We start from the raw sequence: 23,558 nt of genomic DNA on the forward strand, positions 1-23,558 counted from the left end.
ACCGGAGAATACCTTCTTAACCACAAATGGCCCTTCGTATGTGGGAGTCCACTTGCCTCTGGGGTCCCCTTGTGGTAGAGTGATACGCTTGATCACCAAGTCGCCTACCTGATACACCTGTCTCTTGACCTTTTTGTTAAATGCTTGGGTCATGCGCTTCTGGTATATCTGCCCGTGACAAACAGCCGCAAGTCTCTTCTCATCAATCAAGTTTATTTGGTCGAGCCGAGTCTAAATCCATTCATCTTCGTCTAAGCCCGCCTCTTTCATGATTCTCAGAGAGGGAATCTGGACTTCCACCGGTAAAACAGCTTCCGCTCCGTAGACTAAAGAGAAAGGAGTTGCCCCTGTCGAAGTGCGTACTGAAGTGCGATAACCATGGAGAGCAAATGGTAACATCTCATGCCAGTCTTTGTACGTTATTGTCATCTTTTGTATGATCCTCTTGATGTTCTTATTAGCAGCCTCCACGGCGCCATTCATCTTTGGCCGGTACGGAGAGGAGTTATGGTGTTTAATTTTGAACTGCGTGCAGAGTTCAGTAATCCTCTTGTTGTTCAAATTAGTACCATTGTCAGTGATAATCCTTTCAGGGATGCCATACCGACAAATAAGGCTATTCTTGACGAACCGTGCCACCACATTCTTGGTGACAGAAGCGAATGAGGCTGCCTCTACCCACTTCGTAAAGTAATCAATAGCGACAAGAATGAAGCGATGTCCATTAGAAGCCGTGGGTTTAATCTCTCCAATCATATCGATGCCCCACATTGCAAAGGGCCAAGGAGCTGTTAACACGTTCAATGGAGCAGGGGGCATATGTACTTTATCCGCATAGATCTGGCACTTGTGGCAGGTTCTGGAGTGATGGTGGCAATCAGTTTCCATGGTAGACCAATAATACCCTGATCTCAGAATCTTCTTGGCCATTGTATGTCCATTAGAATGAGTCCCAAAAATACCATCATGCATGTCTTCCATAATCCTTTCTGCTTCCTTTCTATCCACACAGCGAAGCAGAGTCGAGTCATGATTACGTTTGTATAACACTCCATTACTCAAAAAGAATTTAGCGGAGAACTTCCTCAGGAATTTTCTGTCCTTAATGGATGCCCCTTCAGGGTATTCCTGAGCTTCTAAATATCTTCTTACGTCGTGGAACCAAGGTTTCTCCTGTACCTCCTCGGTGTCAAGTTCATAACAGTATGCTGGTTCATCTAACCGTCCAATGGTAATCATGGGAGCTTCGCTGCCCCATCTGACTCTGAACATAGATGACATGGTAGCTAATGCGTCTGCCAGCTGGTTCTCTTCTCGTGGGATATGTTCGAATGTAATCTCTTCAAAGTATGGGATTAATGTCATCACCTGCTCTCGATAAGGGATGAGATTTGGATGTTTAGTATCCCATTCCCCTTTGATCTGACTGATTACCAAGGCCGAATCTCCGTACACACTCAAAAACTTGATTCGCCAATCTATAGCAGCTTTGAGTCCAAAAATACATGCTTCATACTCAGCCATATTATTGGTACAATGAAAACATAGTCTAGCTGTGAAAGGCGTATGGTAACCCTCGGGAGAAATGAGTACAACCCCAACACCATGGCCCAATGCATTAGAAGATCCATCAAAGACCATAGTCCATCGGGATCCCCATTCGGATCCCTCATCTGGTTTAGGTTTTTCGTAATCCGTAACAAGCATGACATCCTCATCTGGGAACTCAAAATTCATAGATTGGTAATCATCCACCGCTTGATGAGCCAAATGATCAGCCAGCACGCTTCCTTTGATTGCTTTCTGGGTAGTGTACTGGATATCATACTCTGTTAAGATCATCTGCCATCTCGCTATTCTTCCGGAGAGGGCAGGCTTCTCGAACATGTATTTGATGGGACCCATCCTAGAAATCAACAAAGTGGTATGATTCAACATATACTGTCTTAGTCGGCGAGCAGCCCAGGCCAAAGCACAACAAGTTCTCTCGAGCAGTGAGTATCTTGTTTCACAGTCGGTAAACTTTTTGCTCAGGTAGTATATGGCATGCTCTTTTCGACCAGACTCGTCATGTTGCCCCAATACGCACCCCATTGAATTTTCTAACACGGTCAAATACATGATTAGAGGCCTTCCTTCGACTGGTGGTATCAGAATTGGAGGTTCCTGGAGATATTTCTTGATTTTGTCAAAGGCTTCTTGGCATTCGTCATTCCATATCATCTCTTGATTCTTCCTCAGTAATTTGAAGATGGGTTTGCAAGTGGCAGTCAAGTGGGAGATAAATCGGGCAATGTAGTTCAAGCGTCCCAAGAAACCTCTGACCTCCTTCTCCGTACGGGGAACTGGCATTTCTTGAATAGCTCTTACTTTAGCTGGGTCAACCTCAATTCCTTTACCACTGACAATAAAGCCCAAGAGTTTACCGGATCTTACCCCAAAGGTGCATTTGTTCGGATTCAATCTCAACTTGTACTTCTTCAACCTCTCGAACAGTTTGTATAAATGATCGAGATGTTCCTCTTCAGTATGAGATCTGGCTATCATGTCATCCACATATACTTCTATCTCATGATGAATCATGTCATGGAACAAAACCACCATAGCACGCTGGTACGTTGCCCCGACGTTCTTTAGACCGAATGGCATTACTTTGTAACAGAAAGTGCCCCATTGCGTCACAAACGTAGTTTTCTCCATGTCCTCAGGTGCCATCTTAATCTGATTATAACCCGAGAATCCATCCATGAATGAGAATACTTTGTGTTGAGCGGTGTTATCTACCAGAACATCAATGTGCGGGAGTGGAAAATCATCTTTGGGACTCGCTTTATTCAAATCTCTGTAATCCACGCACATTCGCACCTTACCATCTTTCTTTGGCACTGGCACCACATTAGCAACCCATTGAGGATAAGAAGTAACAGCTAAGAAACCGGCATTGAATTGTTTCATAACCTCGGCTTTGATTTTCTCAGACATTTCAGGACGCATGCGGCGAACCTTTTGCTTGACAGGACGGCAGTCTTCCTTCGTAGGCAGCCGATGCACCACTATATCAGTATCCAACCCGGGCATGTCTTCATAAGACCAAGCGAAAACCTCCACATAGTCATGTAACATCCGAATCAATCTTTCCTTGACACTGCTTTCCAATCCTGCTCCTATTTTGACTTCTCTTCTGTCTACCTCAGTACCCAGATTTACAATTTCGAGGACTCTTCATGCGGCTGTATAGTCCTTTCCTCTTGCAATAACAATCTGGCAAGCTCTCCAGGGACTTCACAATCTTCCTCACTTCCATCTTCGGCTTGGTAGATTGGATTTTCAAAGTCATAATGAACAGTAGCGGAATTATTATCAATAGGATCCAGAGTGAGTACGGATCTGCAATTTGTTACGTGAGTGTGTGTAAGAAAGCATAGCTTGTTTGAAAGACGACGGGAAAAATAAAGAGCGCAACATTTGAATGCGAAAATGTCCATTGATTTATTGAATATGAAAATATGCTTATGAAATGACAAAACCCTTAACAAATTAGCTATTGTGCCCCGGGTATAGACACAATGCTTTAAGAAGTTCAATTAAAATTTGCAATGCTAAATAGACAATAACAATTACTCCTGACTAAAGGAGATCGGGATAGTGTCTTCAGCCTTCCAATTATTGAGTCCGTCGCCAATTGTTGGGTAGATCCAACTATCCAGGTCGCAATCACTGTCAGCATCTTCTACAGCATTGATTTGATCTTTGACCATCTTTTCAGAGTTAAATCCCATACCAGACTTATCAGACTTGTATGGTACGTTGATCAGTTGACCCCAGCCAGTACAGCCACCATCTTCAACCACAGCTTGAGCATCTTTCAGAGAAATCATAGCAGGAGGAGCACGAGTAACCTTGGGCACACAGGGAGTTGGCTTAAGGACATGATCGGGCGGAGAAACCACTTCAAATGACTGAGTTGGAGTCTCGAAGAATTCACCATCCATCTCAACGTATCTGAAGGTATGCACACTACTAACAATGTATTCTTCCTCCCCACACACAGTGACGATCTTGCCCTCTATTGAATACCTCAGCTTTTGATGGAGGGACGAAGCTACGGCACCTGCCTCATGAATCCAAGGGCGCCCCAGTAGGCAGGAGTAAGCAGGTCGAATGTTCATTACAAAAAAGGTAGTGTTGAAAACTTGAGGTCCTATCTTGATAGGGAGAACAACTTCACCGTGGACAACACTCTTTGCACCATCGTAAGCCCGCACCACAATGTCACTAGGCTTCAGTTCAACGCTCTTGCAGTCAAGTTTCTCGAGCACGGCTTTCGGTAACACATTCAAAGAAGAGCCATTATCGATCAGCACATGAGACAGGGTGATCCCTTTACACTCAATGGAGATATGCAGGGCCTTATTATGGTTCTTTCCCGCTGGTGTCAGATCAGCGTCGGAAAATCCTAGGCCATTGTCAACAGCCAAGTGAGCCACATAATGTTCGAACTGATCGACAGATGTTTCCTGAGGCACTGAGCAGTCTTCAAGAATTTTATCAACGCATTGGCATGAGATTCAGAAGATAACAGCAATGATAACATTGAGATCTTAGATGGGGTATGCCCCAACTGCTCTACAACATCAAAGTCACTCTTGCGAATGATTTTCAACACTTCTTCCATTTCTCGTTTGGCAACGTCTTCAGTAGTATCTTCGACCGGTGTCTCTGACTGAGAGGGATTGACTGGTTCCTTTCCTCGAGTCTCAGAAGCTGGGGGTGAGATCTCTGGAGAGAAGATCCTACCGCTTCGAGTAATTTTACTAGTCCCAACGATGTCATTAGGATTAGCAGAATCACCAACTTGCTTTACGCCATGGATATAAACCTCACCTCCATAATTCCACGGAATGGCCTTGCTTGAGGAGTACGGTATTGGGCCAGGGGCAGTAATGATCAGGGGAACTACCTTGGGCTCAGCAATAATCTTCACAGGTACCCTGGGAGCGGTAATCTTAACCGGAACTTTGGACCTTGCAATCATAGATATTTCTTCAATAGGGTTTTCCGTTTTAGAAACCCTTTCAAAGAGAATTGTACGGTCGTCCATCAACCGTTGAATGCCATTTTTCAATTTCAAACAGTCCTCGGGCCAAAGTGTGCAGAGATTGCAATCTTCTGTACAACCTGGAAATAAACCAGCTTGTAATAAATTCCGCTTTATGATCGGGAGAGGAGATGTTAAGTCCGCTACAGTAGTGATGAGAGAATCGTCACTGAGAGCATTAACAGCCTTGTCATGATTAGGCATAGGTGCATTGATGACATTAGGAGTCTCCGGAGGCTCGAACTCAATTTCCCCAACGTCGATCATGTCCTGAATCTTATTCTTCAACAGCCAACAATCGTTCGTATCATGCCCGGGGCTATCGGAGTGATATGCACACCTGGCATTGGGATTATAACGAGGCGAAGCAGTGTTGACATTTGCAGGAGGACCTCTGAGAGTGATTAAATTTACCTTCAGCATGCTTTGCAGGGCTTGTGCTAAAGTCATATTGAGCTTGGTAAACTGCCTTCTTGGTCTGTCTTGTCTTTGCTGGAAGTTTTGAGTTGGCGGGGCTGCGATCGTCACTGCTCCAACGACATGGTCACCATTTTTCTTATTATGATTCTTTTGACCATACACAGCATTCGATTCATTCTTCCCATGGTAGGACTTTTTACCGCTTGTAGAAGTAGCTGCCTGTAACTTTCCACTTCGAATGCCGCTCTCCACCCGTTCACCTGTCAGTATAAGTTCAGTGAAACCTGATGAAGAACTCCCCAGTAGGTGGCTGTAGAATGGGCCAGTCAGGGTACCCATGAACAGGTCTACTAATTCTCGGTCAGTCATAGGGGGTTTGACCCTGCCGGCCAAATCTCTCCATTTCTGGGCATACTCTTTGAAACTTTCTTTAGATCCCATAGCCATATTCTGCAACTGTAGCCGAGTAGGTGCTAATTCAGAATTGTACTGGTACTGCTTATAGAAAGCCGTTGCTAAATCAGTCCAGGTGCGGATGTCAGAGCTCTCGAGCTGATAATACCATTCCAACTGAGTGCCAGACAGACTTTCTTGGAAGAAGTGGATCCACAGTTTCTTATCAGTGGTATGCGGCTGAATCTTTCTCACATAAGCCCTTAAATGCATCTGAGGACAGGATGCACCATCGTACTTAGTAAAAGTGGGGATTTTGAATTTGCGAGGAATGGTCACATCGGAGACCAGACCCAAACTTTCGAAATCCAGACCGGGCGTCTTCTGACCCTCCATGGCTAGCATGCGCTCTTCCAGCAATTTGTACTTATCATCTCTTGGAGAGTACTGTTCATTTTCATACTCTTCATCCTCATCCTCAGGGTTAGAGAAATCAACATTCTCCTCCTCTGAATCATTTTCCGCCCCCTCTTCTGGACCATTCGGGATTCCAAATTTGATTCCCGTAGCCTGTCCTTTACGCCTTCTTCCTGGGTTAATGAAACTCACAGCCTTCTTGTCTTTCTTCTTTTCGACCAAAAGAGCCTTCAGTTCCTCCTGCCCCTTGGATAAGCTTAGCATCATCTCCTTGAACTGAGCATTTTGAGTCTGGAGATCTTTGACAGTCTGTTCGAGATCCATTTTTCTGTTTAAGAGGCAGACCGTGAGAATACGGTCCTTTAGAACACCTGTTATGCAATGTTATGTTATGCGATGCAATGTATGAAATGTTTTCAAGGACTTTTGGAATTTAACTTGGCATAAATCCCCCATAAGAGAGAAATGTTTTATTGCTACTCTTTTTGATCAATGTTCATTACAAAAGGAATAATAGTAAAAATACAATGAAAGCTCAAGTCTCCCAGGGGCGACTTCTTTTCGGGCGAAGATATGCATTGAGTCTTCGTTCCTCATTAAGCTGACTGGTGAGCTCTAGCATTTTCTTCCTTTCTACCTTGAACTGAGCTTCGAAAGTATCTCTCTCTTCCCTCAACTGAGTCCAGGATCTTTTCAATTCCTCAACATCAGTAGGCATATCTGGATAAGGAATGATCTGGGAAGTAACTCCTTCGACCTCTGATTCAACAATCAATGGCCCGACTGCAAGATATGGCATGACAAGCTCGCGAGCTCTGGCGCGCACCCATCTGAGATAAGGCTCCATAGGAATAGAATTTTTCTTTCCTAAATTGCTTCTTTTCACCATGCCCCAAGCTCGTACAAACTTTTGGCGGAGACCTTGAGAGTCATTGTCGTAGTCAAACACTGTATCTTGAATAATCATTTCATGTGGACCATCTCTTCGAGCATGCCCAAACTGACGTAGGGCTAAGGCAGGATTATAAGTAATACCTCCTCTTATCCCCATGAGTGGTACATTAGGGAATTCTCCACAACGGTCGATGATGATAACATTTTCTCTGAGGTTAGAACACCACCGGATGTCTGAATGGGAGAGTGCCATTATCCTTTGGGACCATTTCAGATTTTGATCATTCTTCAAGATTGATTGAGGAAGGTGCGAAATAAACCACCTAGACAACAAAGGTACGCAGCACATGAGAGTCCCTTGCTTCTTCATAGTGCGAGTGTGAAGGGAATGCAAGACATCTCCAAGCAAGGTAGGCACAGGGTTATGAGTGAGGAATATCTTAATAGCATTCACATCTATGAATTGGTCCGGATTAGGGAATAGCACCAAACCATAGATTAGCAATGCTAGAACATCTTCAAAAGCATGGACATTCATAACTTTTAGGAATTCTCGGGCCTTACTTATCAGAAATTTGGCAAGTAAACCTTTAATTCCACTTCTTATTACCCAATTAGTTTCAATGTCGGACTTTGTCATGCGTAAAGCTGCGGCAACTTCTTCGGCCTTTGGCATCTTTTCTAAACCGCTGAAGGGTACTTGATCGAGGATAGGTATCCCAAGCAGCTTGGAAAACTCTTCCAATGTGGGTACCAACTGATAATCTGGGAAAGTGAAGCAATGATGCTTAGGATCGAAGAACTGGAATAGAACTCTCATCAAATCTTCATCAAAGCCAGTGGTAACTAAGTTGAGAAGATGACCATGTTTCTTGCTGAACTGAGCATGATCGGGGAGTTCTGACACCAAATCCTTGAGTTGAGGAGAGATTGCTACAAGATTGATCCGGATAGTCTTCCTGGAAGCCATAACCTGCTCACCTGTTCAAAGCTAAATTCCTAAGTCCTTGAAATGGTTAGTATGATGATGTTATGATGTTATGATGTTATGCAAGCACAATCATGTCACACAACAATTATTCCTAGGTTTTAAGGCTTGCATGAGTTCCATAGGTAAGTACCCTCCCCACTGAAGTTTGGTTGGTTCAACCTGTCCTAGAATAGTAACCGGGTTCTAGAAGGATCTCAGATCATCGACCTTTCTTTAGGTCCACTTCAGTGCAACACCAAGTGGTTGACCGAAGCTTCCCTAAAGTCCAATCTCAAAGAGTGTAGTATCGAGTATCAACCAACCTCAGTCGGAACCGAAGCCAGTTATCTCACTACTTTCTAAAGGCTAGGATGAGTCAATTAGGGTTCTAAAGGTCTGGTTAATGCTTTGATGACACCACGCGGAAGCCAAATTTTTCCTCAAATAACATGAGGACCATCAGGACAACCAAAGTGTCACATTAACCGTAGCTATCATTTTGACCATTCCAGTATACGCCGGATAGTCGCGATGATCTATTGCTACTTACCTAAGGTACACTAGATCCGGGTGTAGGATCTTTCACTCAAAGCCCCCTTAAAAGAAGGAATAATAAAACATAAATGATTTTTTTTTTTAAGATGGACCTCTCTTTGTAGTCCCCAGCAAAGTCGCCAGTTCTGTCATACGGTGAACTGGACTTTATTGGATTTGTAATCGCAATGTCGCGGTTAGCAAGAGTCGCCACCGACTTTTCTTTTATCCCATAAGGAAAGGTGGAAAAGAACAGGAAAGACCTTAATTTTAAATTCTTAGGTTCGGGAGGTACTTTATACAAAGGGAAGGTATTAGCACCCTTTGTATCCATGGTTATCCATGGGCTCTTAATTGCTCAATCATTTATGTTTTCTAGTTTGAAAAAGGTGGTTGAGAAAGGTGTGAAAAATGTTTTGCAAAATGAGAATTTAACTTTGTAATGATTCTTGCATGAATGTATACAAAGTGGTTATCTCGTTTTAATTTAGAAACTAGTTTAGAAAAATATAACTCGGCAGTGATCCTAGTGCGGATGTATGCTAAGTGGTGATTTTCCAAAAAGATATTTGAAAGGTGTGAGGTGAAAAGTATATTTTTTGGTTATGAATGAGCAATTAAGGTTATACCTGTCCGAGGTCTTTCCGGGCATTTCCTATCCTTATGAGGGTAAAACTGTCCTTACTATTGAGAAGTAAGTAGTTTTATCCTTGGGATGTAGAAGGGTCATCGTAGGGTCATCGATTGGTCATTGAAGGCAACAGTTGTGAGGATACCTTAGCATTCGAAGGGACTATCATCATTTAACCGTAGGCTACACCGAAGGGTCATCGAGGGACAAAGTCGTATTTCCGAAGGCAACATCCGAGGGACTATGATGATTTAACCGAAGGGTCTTTGCTAAGGATATCCCACATTCGCGGGGCATGACCGTATTATGCAATCGTGGGGTAATAAAGAGAGGTCCGATATCATTTATTTAAAGTCCATGTTTTAAGTTCATTAGGTAATTATGGTGATACCGCATTAAATCGATACATTAAAATCAACACATTAAGGATCACTACATTAAAATTAATTGGGCCATCAATATGAATCTTCACATTAAAGTGAAATAATTTAGAATCCATCTCCATGAAGGCTTCCCATGCATAAAGCGGAGTACCTAGCCAGCTATTTCTTCGGAAGAATGTTAGCCTTTACACCATGAACACACGGATTAAAGCATCGAGGTAAAATGCAATTGGAAATTGCACCATAAGATAAATATAACAGCCAGGAATTTAAGCCAAATAATGCAGAATCATCATTAGGTAAACATAAAATGGGCAACAAAGAGACAAAGCAGCCCCTGTCCCGTTCGCCTCTGCTTCGCCTAGCGAAGGCTCAGCGAAGGCTCGCTGCAGGCTCGCCTAGCGATGAGCTAGCGAGCAGCCACGGGTTTGGAATTTGAGAACATTATGACCTCAACCTGCAGCATGGCTTATGGCATCCAACACATAATTATATGGTTCAGTTTCACAATATTCAAACACATTTAAATTCTCATGCAAGACTTCAAAATGTTTATGAATTCAATTATAATATCCTCCGCAAATTAAGAACATGAAGTGGTACCATATGCCAAGTGAGAGTACAAAACGATATCACATGCAAATTAAGACACTAAAGTGGTACCACATGCAAAATAAGGACACAAAGTGATAATCATATGCCAATTAAGAAACTAAAGCGATAATAGTGAGGCAAACCTGTTTGCAAATCGAGTTGCAACCTTGGATTGGCGAGCCGGATTGAGTTGGGCGACGGTAGCTTCGGAGCGAGTAAGCGGCCTTCAGGGTTTCCGCCTTCTGAACTCTTTGGACCAGCAGGGTTTCGGTGCTAGGGTTTTCTCGGGATCTCTGTGTGAGTGTCTCCGGATGAGTGAGTCCGTCTCTGTCTGTCTGTGTGTGTTCTTTTTCGTGGCAGAGGAGTAGGTATTTATAGTAGTGGTAATGGTGACCTAATGGGCTTAAAATGAGGTCCAAAAATCTCAAACTTTCGCAAGCTTCGCTAGGCGAAGGAATTGCTCGCCTAGCGAGCAAACTAGGTCTGGGCTTTTTCCTGGGTCCAACGCTTCGCTGGGCGAGTGACATGATGCAATGTTCGCTAGGCGAAGGAGGTGCTCGCCTAGCGAGCCAGCAGTTTTGGGCCGCCTGTGGATTGGGCCTGTTGTGAGTGGGCATTTGATATCAGTGCCTTGCAGAACAAGTCAGAGGGTCTTGGAAAATGCTTTGTAATGCCAACGGGCAAATTTTGGGGTATGACAGCATGTCTTATGCATTAGACATATCGCTCAAAATTTTATGCGGGAGATCAAGACAAAACGTTGCGGAAGAAGGTTATCAACGCATGTTACGCATTAACAGAACCTTTTTTCAAACACTACCGCGAAGACATCAGATTGTCAAACACGGATGCAGTACAGTGGATCAACATTATTCCATTGGAGAACTGGACTAGGGCATACAACAACGGTCAACGTTGGGGCCACATGAAAACAAATCTTGTGGAACCAATGACCTCTGACTTCAAAGGCCTCTGAAACCTACCTATAACCGCTTTAGTGCAGGCGACATATTTCAGGCTGGGGACGCTGTTTGAGACCAGACGTTCTAAATGGAGTTTAGTGTTTCAGTTTGGGCAGTTGTTCAGTGATGCTTCAATGAAATTCATTAGACACGAAGCTGCCAAAGCAAACACACACGTGGTCACGGTGTTTGGTCGTACTAAAGGTTGGTACAGTGTTGCTGAGTCCATGGATCACAATGAAGGCATGCCGATGGGACAATACAAAGTGGAACTAGATAGAGGTTGGTGCGACTGCGGAAAGTTCCAAGCCTTTCGTACTCCCTGCTCCCATGTCATTGCCGCGTGTTTAAAGGTTCGAAGGGATCCATCCTACTTACTATCTAACGTTTACAAAGTCATAAGCCTATCCAATGTTTACAAAATTAGTTTTTCCGTTGTTGCAAAAGAGGATTACTGGCCAAAATATCAAGAGGACATTCTCTTGCACAATGAAGTTATGCGAAAAAAGAAAAAAGGTCGCCCAAACAGCACCCGTATTCGAACCGAAATGGATACGGTGAACAAAATGGTTCGATTATGTAGTTCATGTCGTCAGTCAGGTCACAATCATACTAAATGTTCTAGTGTTGGAACGAGTACAACAAGATAATTTTACATGTACCTCTTTTGCAATATATAAAAAACAAAATTTATTTAATATGATAACTTTGTGAGGAAATACCATCACAAACAAATATAACACATTCAACACACAAGCAACACATAAAAACCAACACAAACAACTATAACAATTAAAATACCATTACTATAGCTAAGTGATTACAACCATCAAAACAATTTTGAATATATTATGCATCATCCTGTGAACGTCTCTATCAGTCTTAATATCCATCCATTCACGCACTTCTCCATTTTGGTTGAACGTGGACTCAAGCCATTGGATTCTTCTAATCCTTTCACCGTCTGCAATTTCTCCATCTAATCAACGGTTCAACGTCCGGTTAAGACGTTCAAACGAATATATATTCCAAAGTCGAATCTTTATCGGAGGTGTGACTGCTGAAAAATTAAATTGGTATTTTTCTTTTGAATATATTCAAACATGGTTAAAGAACAAAAAATTGAATGAGATTGAAGTAAAATAAAAGAAAATGAGGTTGGAGGATAAGAAGTAGTCTGCAAAAATATGAGAGATGCGCATGTTATTTATAGATGAACCATGAAATGCATGCGTCAAAGCCCTAGGCGCCACACACACAAGCACATGCATGCGCCAGATGCATGGGCGCATTTACTAAACCACACATGCATGTGCCAGCTACCATGACGCCTACATGCAATGTCATTAGGGCATGCGCCATTGGAGTTGGCGTCTCCTTTGAAAGTTTATTGGATGCGTCAGTTCAACTGGCGCATCAATTAAAAAAAGTTGATTATTTTGGCAATTATTTAGAAAAATTGGTTATATTGGTATTTAAATTGAAAAACATGGTTATTTTAAATAAATAAAAAATCTGAAAATGTTAAATTGTTTATTATTTATTTTTTAAATTTTACAAGATGATTCTCATATTTTATTAAAAATTCAAATTCATCTATAAAAGTTTCAAAATTTGTAAATAAACCCCTAATAATTTTCAAAATTTACAAATTAGTCCTTTAAATATTCAAAATTACAAATTGATCCATATTTTTTATATTTTAAATTTAACCCAAAAATTTTAAATTTTATAAAAATACCCCCAATTTTTTTTAACAATTAATCCTTTTTAAACTCTATCCAAACAAAAAAATTTAAAAAAAAATAAATTTCAAATAAATTATTTAAATTAATTAAAATTTTGAATTTCTTAAAAATTCTTGTTAGCTTCTCGTACAAACACACTCTAATTGAATTTCAGAACTACCGATATTTAACAACACCAATATAGGCTGCTAGTAAAGAAATGTTTAGAACACGTAACAAAATGAACGTGTGGGTCTAAAGAAGGCGTTCGGATCCTCACCAGCTGGATATCAGCGACCTTATTTGTAGCTAAATGCCACAGTCGATTATTGGTTGTCGGTGTAAAAGCAACCTATTTTCTCGTTATTTTCTAACTAGCGTTGTGCCCGTCTGTCTGTTTTTTTTATTGCGGTAACGTGTGTATATCTTTTATGATATTTTTCACATATGTCATGTTAAAAAAAATATTACTTGAACACATTTCATAAATATATATATATATATATATATATTTAATTGAAATATATTGACATTATAAAAAAATCTATACCATCAATTAATTATATGCGTTGGATGTTTGAAAGAGTTTAACTTTTATTTCAAATATTTAAAAAATAATGTAAACAGATAATTATATATAATTAAAAATATAAAAATTTATTATGTCAATTCATAATATATATATATATATATATATATATATATATATATATATATATATATATATATATATATATATATATATATATATATATATATATATATATATATATATATATATATATATATATATAATGTTCTTACCTAACGCATCAACTTTTAATTTTAGTCTTACTTAATTTTAGTCTTACTATTTAATCTAAAAATGAGAATGATGTTAGGTGTGTTTGACAATTACTTGTTGGAACCTATAGAGCACAGCATCAATAATAATTTAAAAAATAAATATATTAAATATAACAGTTTTGTTATTTTGACAATGCATTTCATAGTATCTAATTATAAAGTATAATGCTCTTACACGCAAACCAAAGTAGAAATAAGTATTAAAAAAATATAATTTGTAGATTTCATGTATATTATTATGGTGTAAGCGTAAGAAATCATGTCAAAATATTTTTACTCTAAATATAACTATAAATATCGGTGTAGTAATGGATTACCATTTCAAGACATTTTTTCAATATACCTATCTGTAGTAGTTAACTTTATGAAAAACTTGAAATATAATCCGCCATCCATTTAACATTGTAACCATATTTCTTCATCTATGCCCCACATGTTAATGCAAAGTCTAAAAGTTTGTTGATTCATCATTCATTGTTTCAGATAATGTTCACGTGACACTCACCACCGCATTTCAACAACATTACTACTATTTAGTAGTACAAGATTTTGAAGTTGCATTTGTCTGAAACTGAAAATCAGTTATTGAATCATGGAAGTGAAGAAGAATGAGAATCAAACAAGTTTGATTTTTGTTATCAATGGTGAAAAGTTTGAATTATCCAGCGTTGAACCATCAACCACATTGCTTGAGTTCTTGCGTACTCAAACTCGATTCAAGAGTGTTAAACTCGGTTGCGGTGAAGGTATAAGATTTTCAGTTTTTTTCTGCTTGCTTTGGATTTCCAATTATTTAATTCTTCTCTATGTTTGACTTTCTATTGTTTTTTTAAGTTTAAGCTATTTTGATACTGATTCTCATGAATTCTTCTTTATTTCTGTTTCAATAAGATTATTTAATTAGGATTCTGAATGTTGATTTGTTGAAATAAACAAATCACATAAAAAAAATTATTTCATAGTTTTAAATTGTGGTTGCGACTGCAGCCGCAGTTATTACAGCTATTGTGATAGTTTTCCGTGGTTGCGAATAGAGTTTATTTTTTATGAGCATAAAATATTATATTTTGCTATTTATTTTGTGGTTCACATATCTCCATTTTTTCTTATATATCCATTAACAATTAGCTGTCACTTTGAATATCTTTAATTCTTTTAAAACATACCTTAAATTTATGATATAAATAAAAAGAAGGTATAACAAGTAATTTTTGCGATCAATGCATAATCTGATTCGACTTGATGCGGACCGATGCGGTTGTTGTGGTGTTATGATGAGGCCGTTGCAGTGTTATGATACGGTTTTTAGTGTGATTTACGATTACACTGTAATTGCAGCCTGATGCATATGCGTATCCTACCACAACCACCATATTGCAACTGCATCACGTGATACTTTCAGCAATTTAAAACCATGATACTTTTATGATTCTGATTCTGAATGTTGACTTGGTGAAATAAACAAATCAGATTTAAATATTCAAACTAGGATTACTACGATCATAGTTTAGAATGTAAGGATTTATAAACTTGGAACTTTATGCTTTGGCATTGTTGGTTGCAGGTGGTTGTGGTGCTTGTGTAGTTTTAATCTCTAAATATGATCCTTTCCTCGATAGAGTCGACGATTTTACCGCGAGCTCTTGTCTCACACTACTTTGTAGTATACATGGATGTTCAATAACAACAAGTGAAGGCATTGGAAATAGCAAACAAGGATTCCATCCTATTCATCAAAGATTTGCTGGATTCCATGCTTCTCAATGTGGCTTCTGTACTCCTGGAATGTGTGTTTCACTCTTCGGCGCTCTTGTCAAGGCTGATAAGAACAGTTCTCCAGAGCCACCTGCTGGTTTTTCAAAAATTAATGTTTCTGATGCTGAAAAGTCTGTTGCAGGTAACCTTTGTCGATGCACTGGTTACCGACCGATTGCTGATGTCTGTAAAAGTTTTGCAGCTGATGTTGACATGGAGGATCTTGGTTTGAACTCTTTCTGGGGAAAAGGTGATAGCAAGGACGAAAAGATTAGTAAGTTGCCTCGATATGATCGCAATCACGATCGCAAGAATATCGAATTTCCGATGTTTCTGAAGGATATCAACCATGATTTGTTCATAGCTTCTGAGAAACATTATTGGCACAAACCCACTACTTTAAAGGAGCTTCAGAGGTTGATTAAATTAAACCATTGCAACAAAACAAAGATAAAAATTGTTGTTCATAATACTGCTATGGGATATTACAAAGATAGACAGGGTTATGATAAGTATATAGATATAAGTGGAATTTCTGAACTTTTAAAGATAAAAAAGGATCGATCAGGGATTGAAATTGGAGCAGCAGTGACAATATCTAAAGCCATTGAAGTACTAAGGGAAGAAAACAAAAGTGATTTTATCTCCGATTATGTTATGATACTTGAAAAGATTGCAGATCATATGAACAAAGTTGCTTCAGGGTTTATTCGGAACACAGCAAGTGTTGGAGGCAATTTGGTGATTGCACAAAAGAATAAGTTTCCTTCAGATATCGCCACTATACTTCTTGCCGCGGATTCAATGGTTCAAATAATGACTGGCTCAAAGTTTGAATGGATTGCATTGGAGGAATTTCTTGAGAGTCCACCACTAGCTTTTGAAAGTGTGCTTTTAAGCATTAAAATTCCATGTTTGGAAACTATTAAAAGTGAATCTTCGGCAACAAGAGGTAGATTCGTCTATGAAACTTACCGAGCTTCTCCTCGACCGCTTGGAAATGCACTTGCCTACTTAAATGCTGCTTTCCTTGTTCAGGTATCTTCATGCAAGGATGCTCATGGAACCATGATAGATACTTGTAGGTTGTCTTTTGGTGGTTTTAAGAATAAGCGGGCAATCAGAGCTAAACACATTGAGGAGTTTTTAGCTGGAAAGCTGTTAAATGTTAGAAACCTGTATGATGCTATTAATTTGCTTAAGGCTTCTTCCACTATTATACCTCAAGATGAAACCTCGGAAAGTGCTTACATTTCGAGTTTAGCAGTAGCTTTTCTTTTTCAGTTCTTTAGCTCACTTATTGACAGTTCTGCAAGAAAAACCAGTGGTTATTTAAAGGGATATACTCATTTGCCTTCGGTCAAGGCTTCTGATATAAAAGAGAATCAGAATCAGGTGCATCCTAACAAATCTCCTACTTTATTGATGTCCGGGAAGCAAGTGATTGTACCAGGAAGTGAGTATAGTCCAATTGGCAAGCCAGTCGTGAAATCTGGCGCTGTGCTACAAGCTTCAGGTTTGTTTCGATTCAATATTTGAGTTACATACTGAGGACAGTTTTCTTTACTTAGTACTTTTATCGTCATTTCAAGTTTTAATCATATTTTGCATCCTTCTGTCATTGGTTAGTGGTTTTCTCTCTAACTATTGTGAAGACAGCTCACTTAATTGAACTTTTCAAGCTTTAGTGTTGTAGTCTTTTGGATCAAACAATGCTGTTCTATCTTGTTTTGATTCCTATCGTCACTACTTTCATTATTAATTGATCTTATATATGCTCAAAAACATGTACAAACTTATGAATAAATCATATATAGGCGAGGCTGTGTTTGTGGATGATATTCCATCACCACCAAATTGTCTGCACGGAGCGTATGTTTATAGTGAAAAACCATTAGCAAGGATAACAAGTATAAAGCTCAGGCAAGAATTGGAACTTGATGGAGTGAGGGACATCCTTTCAAGTAAAGACATTCCAAGTGGTGGGGAGAACCTTGGAGCAAAGATTTTTTTTGGAGCAGAAACTTTATTTGCCGAAGAGATTGCTAGATGTGTCGGAGATCGTCTTGCCTTTGTGGTGAGTCTTAAATCCCTTATTTTGATCCAAAATCTACAGTTTTTTGCGTTGAAAATAATTCTGATATATTTCAAAGCTGTACTGCACGTATTAATTTGTTTACAACACTCATTAGAGATTGATACATGCCATTCTTCGATTTAATCTTCGAATGGCTTCTTCAGGTTGCAGATACTCAAAAACTTGCAGATTTTGCTGCAAACTCTGCTTCTGTTGAATACAGTATTGAAAATCTTGAACCACCTATCCTATGTGTTGAAGATGCTGTTAACAGATCTAGTTTTTTTGAAGTTCCTCCATCTTATCAACCAAAAAATCAAATTGGTGATATATCGAATGGAATGGCTGAAGCAGATCACAAGATTGTTTCTTATGAGGTACACGTGAAAAGAAATGAAAATTTTGTGGTTCTTGATATAATCGTTAAGTTTTCTTCAGAATAATGAATGTTGTTGTCTATTTAGCAACCATATTTAATCATTGCCTATCAACAAAACACAGATGAAACTTGCATCTCAATACTATTTTTATATGGAGACGCAAACTGCACTTGCTGTACCGGACGAAGACAATTGCATAACTGTTTACTCGTCAAGTCAAAACCCTGAGTATGTACATTCTACTATAGCAAGATGCCTTGGTATTCCTGAAAACAATGTTAGAGTAATTACAAGAAGAGTTGGTGGAGGTTATGGAGGAAAGAGCATGAAATCTATAGCTGTAAGTTTTTACTTGTATTTAGAATCATTCTCTCTATTTAATATCAGTGATACAGTTACCTTTGTGTAATGCAAGTTGATCATTCTAAACTATTCAACTATACTATATGCTTTGACCTCTCCATTGTGCCTGTCGTGTCATTTGCAGGGTGCTGTATCTTGTGCACTCGCAGCGCACAAATTACAGCGACCTGTCAGGATGTATGTAAATCGAAAGACAGACATGATAATGGTTGGAGGAAGGCATCCAATGAAGATAACATACAGTGTTGGCTTTAATAATAACGGGAAGTTTACTGCATTACACCTTAAGGTATTGGTCGACGCTGGGATTTATCCCGACGTTAGTGCAGTAATACCGCAAAAAATAGTCGGTGCAATTAAAAAGTATGACTGGGGTGCTCTCTCGTTTGATATAAAAGTATGCAAAACAAATCAGCCTAGTAGAACTATAATGAGGGCCCCGGGGGACGTGCAGGGATCATTCATCGCGGAAGCTATACTAGAAAATGTTGCAGCTACACTTTCAATGGAAGTAGATTCTGTGAGAAACATTAATCTTCACACCTACACAAGTCTTAAGAAATTCTATGAGGACTCTTCTGGCGAACCTCTTGAATATACCCTGCCTTTAATTTGGGACAAGTTAGCTGTTTCAGCAAACTATGAGCTTAGAGTAAACAAAGTGAAAGAGTTTAACAGTATTAACATTTGGAAGAAGAGGGGAATATCTCGTGTACCGGTGGTGTATGAGCTGAACGTAAAACCTGCTGCAGGAAAAGTTAGTATTCTATCAGACGGTTCTGTTGTTGTTGAAGTTGGAGGAATTGAGTTGGGTCAAGGTTTATGGACAAAGGTGAAACAAATGGCTGCATACGCACTAGGTACAATTCAAATCGACGGAAGTGGAAGTCTCTTGGATAAAGTAAGGGTTATACAAGCTGATACGTTGAGCTTGATTCAAGGGGGAGCTACCGCTGATAGCACAACATCAGAGGCAAGCAGTGAAGCTATTAGGCTTAGCTGCAATATCTTGGTTGAAAGACTAAAACCTATCAAGAAAACGCTTCAAGAGAAAATGAGTTCTATCAAGTGGGAGGATCTTATTCTTCAGGTACTACTAGTGTAAACTAAAAGAGCTTCTATTTCAATATTTAACTACCATGTTTCTGACATTTCATTAATTTTCAGGCATCCACGCAAGCAGTGAATTTATCAGCATCTTCATATTTTGTGCCCGGTAATAATTCCGTTAATTACCTCAATTATGGTGCTGCAGTTAGTGAGGTGAGTTTGTTTCTTTTGTATATAAAAAATTAAATGGATTTTTCTTAAATTCGTTTTAACTTCTCTTCAATGTTATTGTTAAAGTACTTATGTGATATTGTCACGGAAGCCATATTACTGAAGTAAATGAAAATTGTTTTCAGGTGGAAATAGATCTTCTGACAGGAGAGACCAGATTTTTGCAAACAGATATTATCTATGATTGTGGACAAAGTCTCAACCCTGCTGTGGATTTAGGACAGGTAATACACACATACATACTGTAAGGTCCTATATGTATTTGATATCATAATCATAGAAATAAAAGAAATTCTGAAAAAATCCTTATAAAATGACACAATTGCATCTTGCAGATTGAAGGATCTTTCGTACAGGGATTAGGATTTTTCATGCTTGAAGAATATGAAACAAACCTTGATGGTTTGGTGTTGGAAGATGGCACATGGAACTACAAAATCCCAACAATAGACACAATTCCTCACCAGCTTAATGTCGAAATCGTCAACAGCGAGCATCACCAAAATAGAGTTCTCTCTTCAAAGGGTATGATTTAGAAATTTTCCAATATTTAAGTATTAAACTAAAAGTGTTTGCAACAAGCAAAAATCATTCCAGCTAATTCTAATAACATATTTGACAACTCAATCGCAGAAAGCGGGAAATAACAGTTTGTTCAAATTCTACTACGCAATAATGCCATAGTGCTTTTGTACTAAATAGCATATTGCAGAAAAATAGAGATTTGTTCAAATTCCGCTATGCTATAACATTGCTATAGTTGCTATCTAAAAACACTGTTGCAGCATGTATGTTACTTTAGACTGTTAATATGATTGAGAAAGCTCAAGTTATTATGTTCGGTTAAAAATCTCTAAAAAACAATAAATAATAATTGATATTTTTTGGTGCAGCATCTGGTGAACCACCCTTGCTTTTAGCAGCTTCTGTTCACTGTGCCACAAGATCAGCAGTCAAAGAAGCAAGGAAACAGCTTCATTCATGGAGCAACTTAGATGAATCAGATCCAACTTTTCAATTGGGGGTCCCTGCAACCATGCCTGTGGTAAAGGAACTCATTGGACTAGACATTGTAGAAAGGTATTTGAAATGGAAAATGGACAATAAGTAAAAGACCTCAATTACTCAATAATTGAAAGCTAGTCATGGAAATGCCTTATTTGTAACAATAAGTTATCATTAGATGAATTTCATTTGAATCTTGTTAAAAAGAAGGCTTATGCTATTTAATGGAACTTGCATGATTTATTCAATAATTGATGTATTGAAAAGACTGTATAGAACAAAAAAATTGCGATTTCGACTATTTTCTTTTATCTTTAATATTATATGTTTATGTTATAAAATATCAAAATTAATCGTTCGATTTAAAAAAAAAAAACTAATATAAAAAAAATAGTTTTACAAAATCTATTTTTAAAAATACAATAAAAGAATCCATTTTTTAAAGTTAAAACAAACATGTCCACTTTGAACGGAACCACCAAAGTCAAGGACGATAGAACACACCATGCTTCTTGATTCTTACGTGCAACTAATTTTTCTTCTACTTACCATTCTATCCTTTTCATGTTTTGAGAAACTCTCGTACAAAACAATACCCATTATCATATTATAACGGTTCACATTAAACCACCACATTTCAAAAATATATGCAGAAAAGTCTTAACCAGATTATACAAACACAAAAGTAGAAATCAATATTATAAGACAGATAAGAGTTTTTGAAGTTCTATTTCTATCTGTCTGAAAACCAGTGAGTGAAGTATGGATATGAAGATGAGTGAGAATCAAACAAGTTTGAATTTTGTTATCAACGGGGAAAAGTTTCAGTTATCCAAAGTGGAACCATCAACCACTTTGCTTGACTTCTTGCGCACTCAAACTCGATTCAAGAGTGTCAAACTCGCTTGTGGGGAAGGTATATCATATCAAAAGGAATGGCTGAAGCAGATCACAAGATTCTTTCTGTCGAGGTACATGCGCATACTAAATTTGTTTGTCGTTCTTAGTAATGAATATCATTGTTTATATGCTACGTAATATTCTAATTCAAAAATATTTTTGCAATAAAATTAAGTATTATTTATATTTTTTTAATTAATACTCTTTTTTTTATAATTTCTTATATAATAGAATTTTTATGGTGTTATAAATTTAAGTGAAACATTAACATTTATGTCGGTGTTTGATATTCAATATGCATTTATATCATTTGTATTTGATACTTTTATCTTCCTAATACTATTTTTATCTTCCTAATACTATGGACGTAGATGAATCATTTACGTTCTATTTCAACATGAGTTCACCATATAATTCTTGTTTTTTTCTCTTTTAATTATGGCTTAAATGTAGTTTTAGTTGTTCTATTTGAACACGAGTTCACCATATATCTCTTATTTTTTTCTCTTTTAATTATGGCTTAAATGTAGTTTTAGTCCTTCTATATTGATATTTTTTACTTTTTAATACCCTTTTAAAAGAACTAGTTATTTGATCCATCTTTATCATATTATGTGTTTTTTTTGTCTCCTTCCGCTTGTCGGTCAAATCTATGATATGGGACATTGAAATTGGCTCCACGTACTATTGTGACACGAAAAATACTCGAGCGTACGAGCGCTTGAAATAACATAGTCGTCACCGAAGTTTATTTTTAAAGAGAAAACGTTGATAAAGCCCTAAAAGAACAAAAATATGGTCGTCGCAACTAAATTTGGATTCAGGAGTCGATTATACTGGAGAAGGTATTAGCACTCACACATCCATTGTACTCAACAGAAATCGTTTAATCAACTTTACAAATAAGAATGTTAGCGTAGTGTGTTTATGATTTCTTCTAATTATTGTGGGATATTTACAAAAAAAGGACTAAAAATAAGTTTTTTATTAGGGTGTTTGACGAGTCGTTGGATCTCGCTCCTACGTATCCTCAGGTGCGATGGAGAACTAAAAGCTATGTAGTTTTTTATAGAAAAATTTTGTTGGTTGATTGGATTTACTGAATGATTGTAGGTCGCATTCGAGCAGTTAAATATTGCTTGTTGCCCGCGCATGGGAGACTTAACCCTTTTTTTATGTCGCGTCGAAATGGATAAAACAGCGTTCATTTATGAAAAATCATTAGTTGCGTTATGGACGAAAATGTATGTTTGATTGGTTGAAATTGTTTTTAGGCAAAAGACGAACGCTCGGTTGGTACGAGGCATGCGCCTCGAGTCCGGTTATTCGGAGATCAAAAGAGTGTGCATCCAATTGCCCGTTTTAGTCCAATTATTTATAAAAATTTATTTGTAAAAGACAAATAACCGGTTAGAACGAGGTGTATGCCCCAAGTTCGATTATTCGGGGATCAAAAGAGTGTGCACCTAATTATCCTTTTTAGTCCAATTTTTATAAAAAAAATCATTTGCGGAAGACGAATAATCAGTTGGAACGAGGCGTACGCCTTAGGTCCGATTATTCGGGGATTTTACATTGTGCACCCAATTGTCCTTTTTAGTCCAACTATTTATAAAAAAAAAATCATTTGCGGAAGACGAATAATCGGTTGGAACGAGGCGCGCACTTAGGTTCAATTATTTGGGGATCAAAAGAGTGTCCACCTGTCGTACCTCGAAAAATGAGAACACGATCTCGTGGAGCACAATCCCACGCTCGCAGGATGGGCTGAACAGAGTCGCCACCGAACTTTATTTATTTCCAAAGAGAGAAAGAGAAAATATCGATAAAACCCCTAAAAGAAATTATAAGATATGGTCATTGCAATCAATATCAGGGTTCAGGAGTCAGTTACGTAAGGGGAAGATATTAGCATCCCTCATGTCCAT

The 23,558-nt window shown here is 38.4% G+C and overlaps 1 protein-coding gene across 1 annotated transcript; it reads left to right on the forward strand.

The window, feature by feature from the left end:
• Nucleotides 1-14,221: 14,221 nt before the first annotated feature.
• LOC127117959 (indole-3-acetaldehyde oxidase) lies at nt 14,222-21,072 on the forward strand. The gene is made up of 10 exons (XM_051048085.1): nt 14,222-14,615; nt 15,434-17,140; nt 17,442-17,701; nt 17,866-18,078; nt 18,203-18,421; nt 18,569-19,534; nt 19,612-19,707; nt 19,851-19,949; nt 20,061-20,250; nt 20,619-21,072. The coding sequence occupies exons 1-10, from the start codon at nt 14,462-14,464 to the stop codon at nt 20,834-20,836; spliced, it is 4,122 nt and encodes a 1,373-aa protein (XP_050904042.1). The 5' UTR covers nt 14,222-14,461; the 3' UTR covers nt 20,837-21,072.
• The last annotated feature ends 2,486 nt before the right edge of the window (nt 21,073-23,558 follow it).

The sequence above is a fragment of the Lathyrus oleraceus genome, chromosome 2 (genome assembly GCF_024323335.1).
Source record: "Lathyrus oleraceus cultivar Zhongwan6 chromosome 2, CAAS_Psat_ZW6_1.0, whole genome shotgun sequence".
Classification (NCBI taxonomy): Eukaryota; Viridiplantae; Streptophyta; class Magnoliopsida; order Fabales; family Fabaceae; genus Lathyrus; species Lathyrus oleraceus.

Excerpts from the sequence above, each read along its gene's own strand:
- LOC127117959 (XM_051048085.1), top strand. The coding sequence starts at position 14,462 with ATGGAAGTGAAGAAGAATGAGAATCAAACAAGTTTGATTTTTGTTATC. Across the intron at positions 17,141-17,441 it reads CGCTGTGCTACAAGCTTCAG|GCGAGGCTGTGTTTGTGGAT; the intron begins GTTTGTTTCGAT and ends AATCATATATAG. Across the intron at positions 18,422-18,568 it reads AGAGCATGAAATCTATAGCT|GGTGCTGTATCTTGTGCACT; the intron begins GTAAGTTTTTAC and ends TGTCATTTGCAG.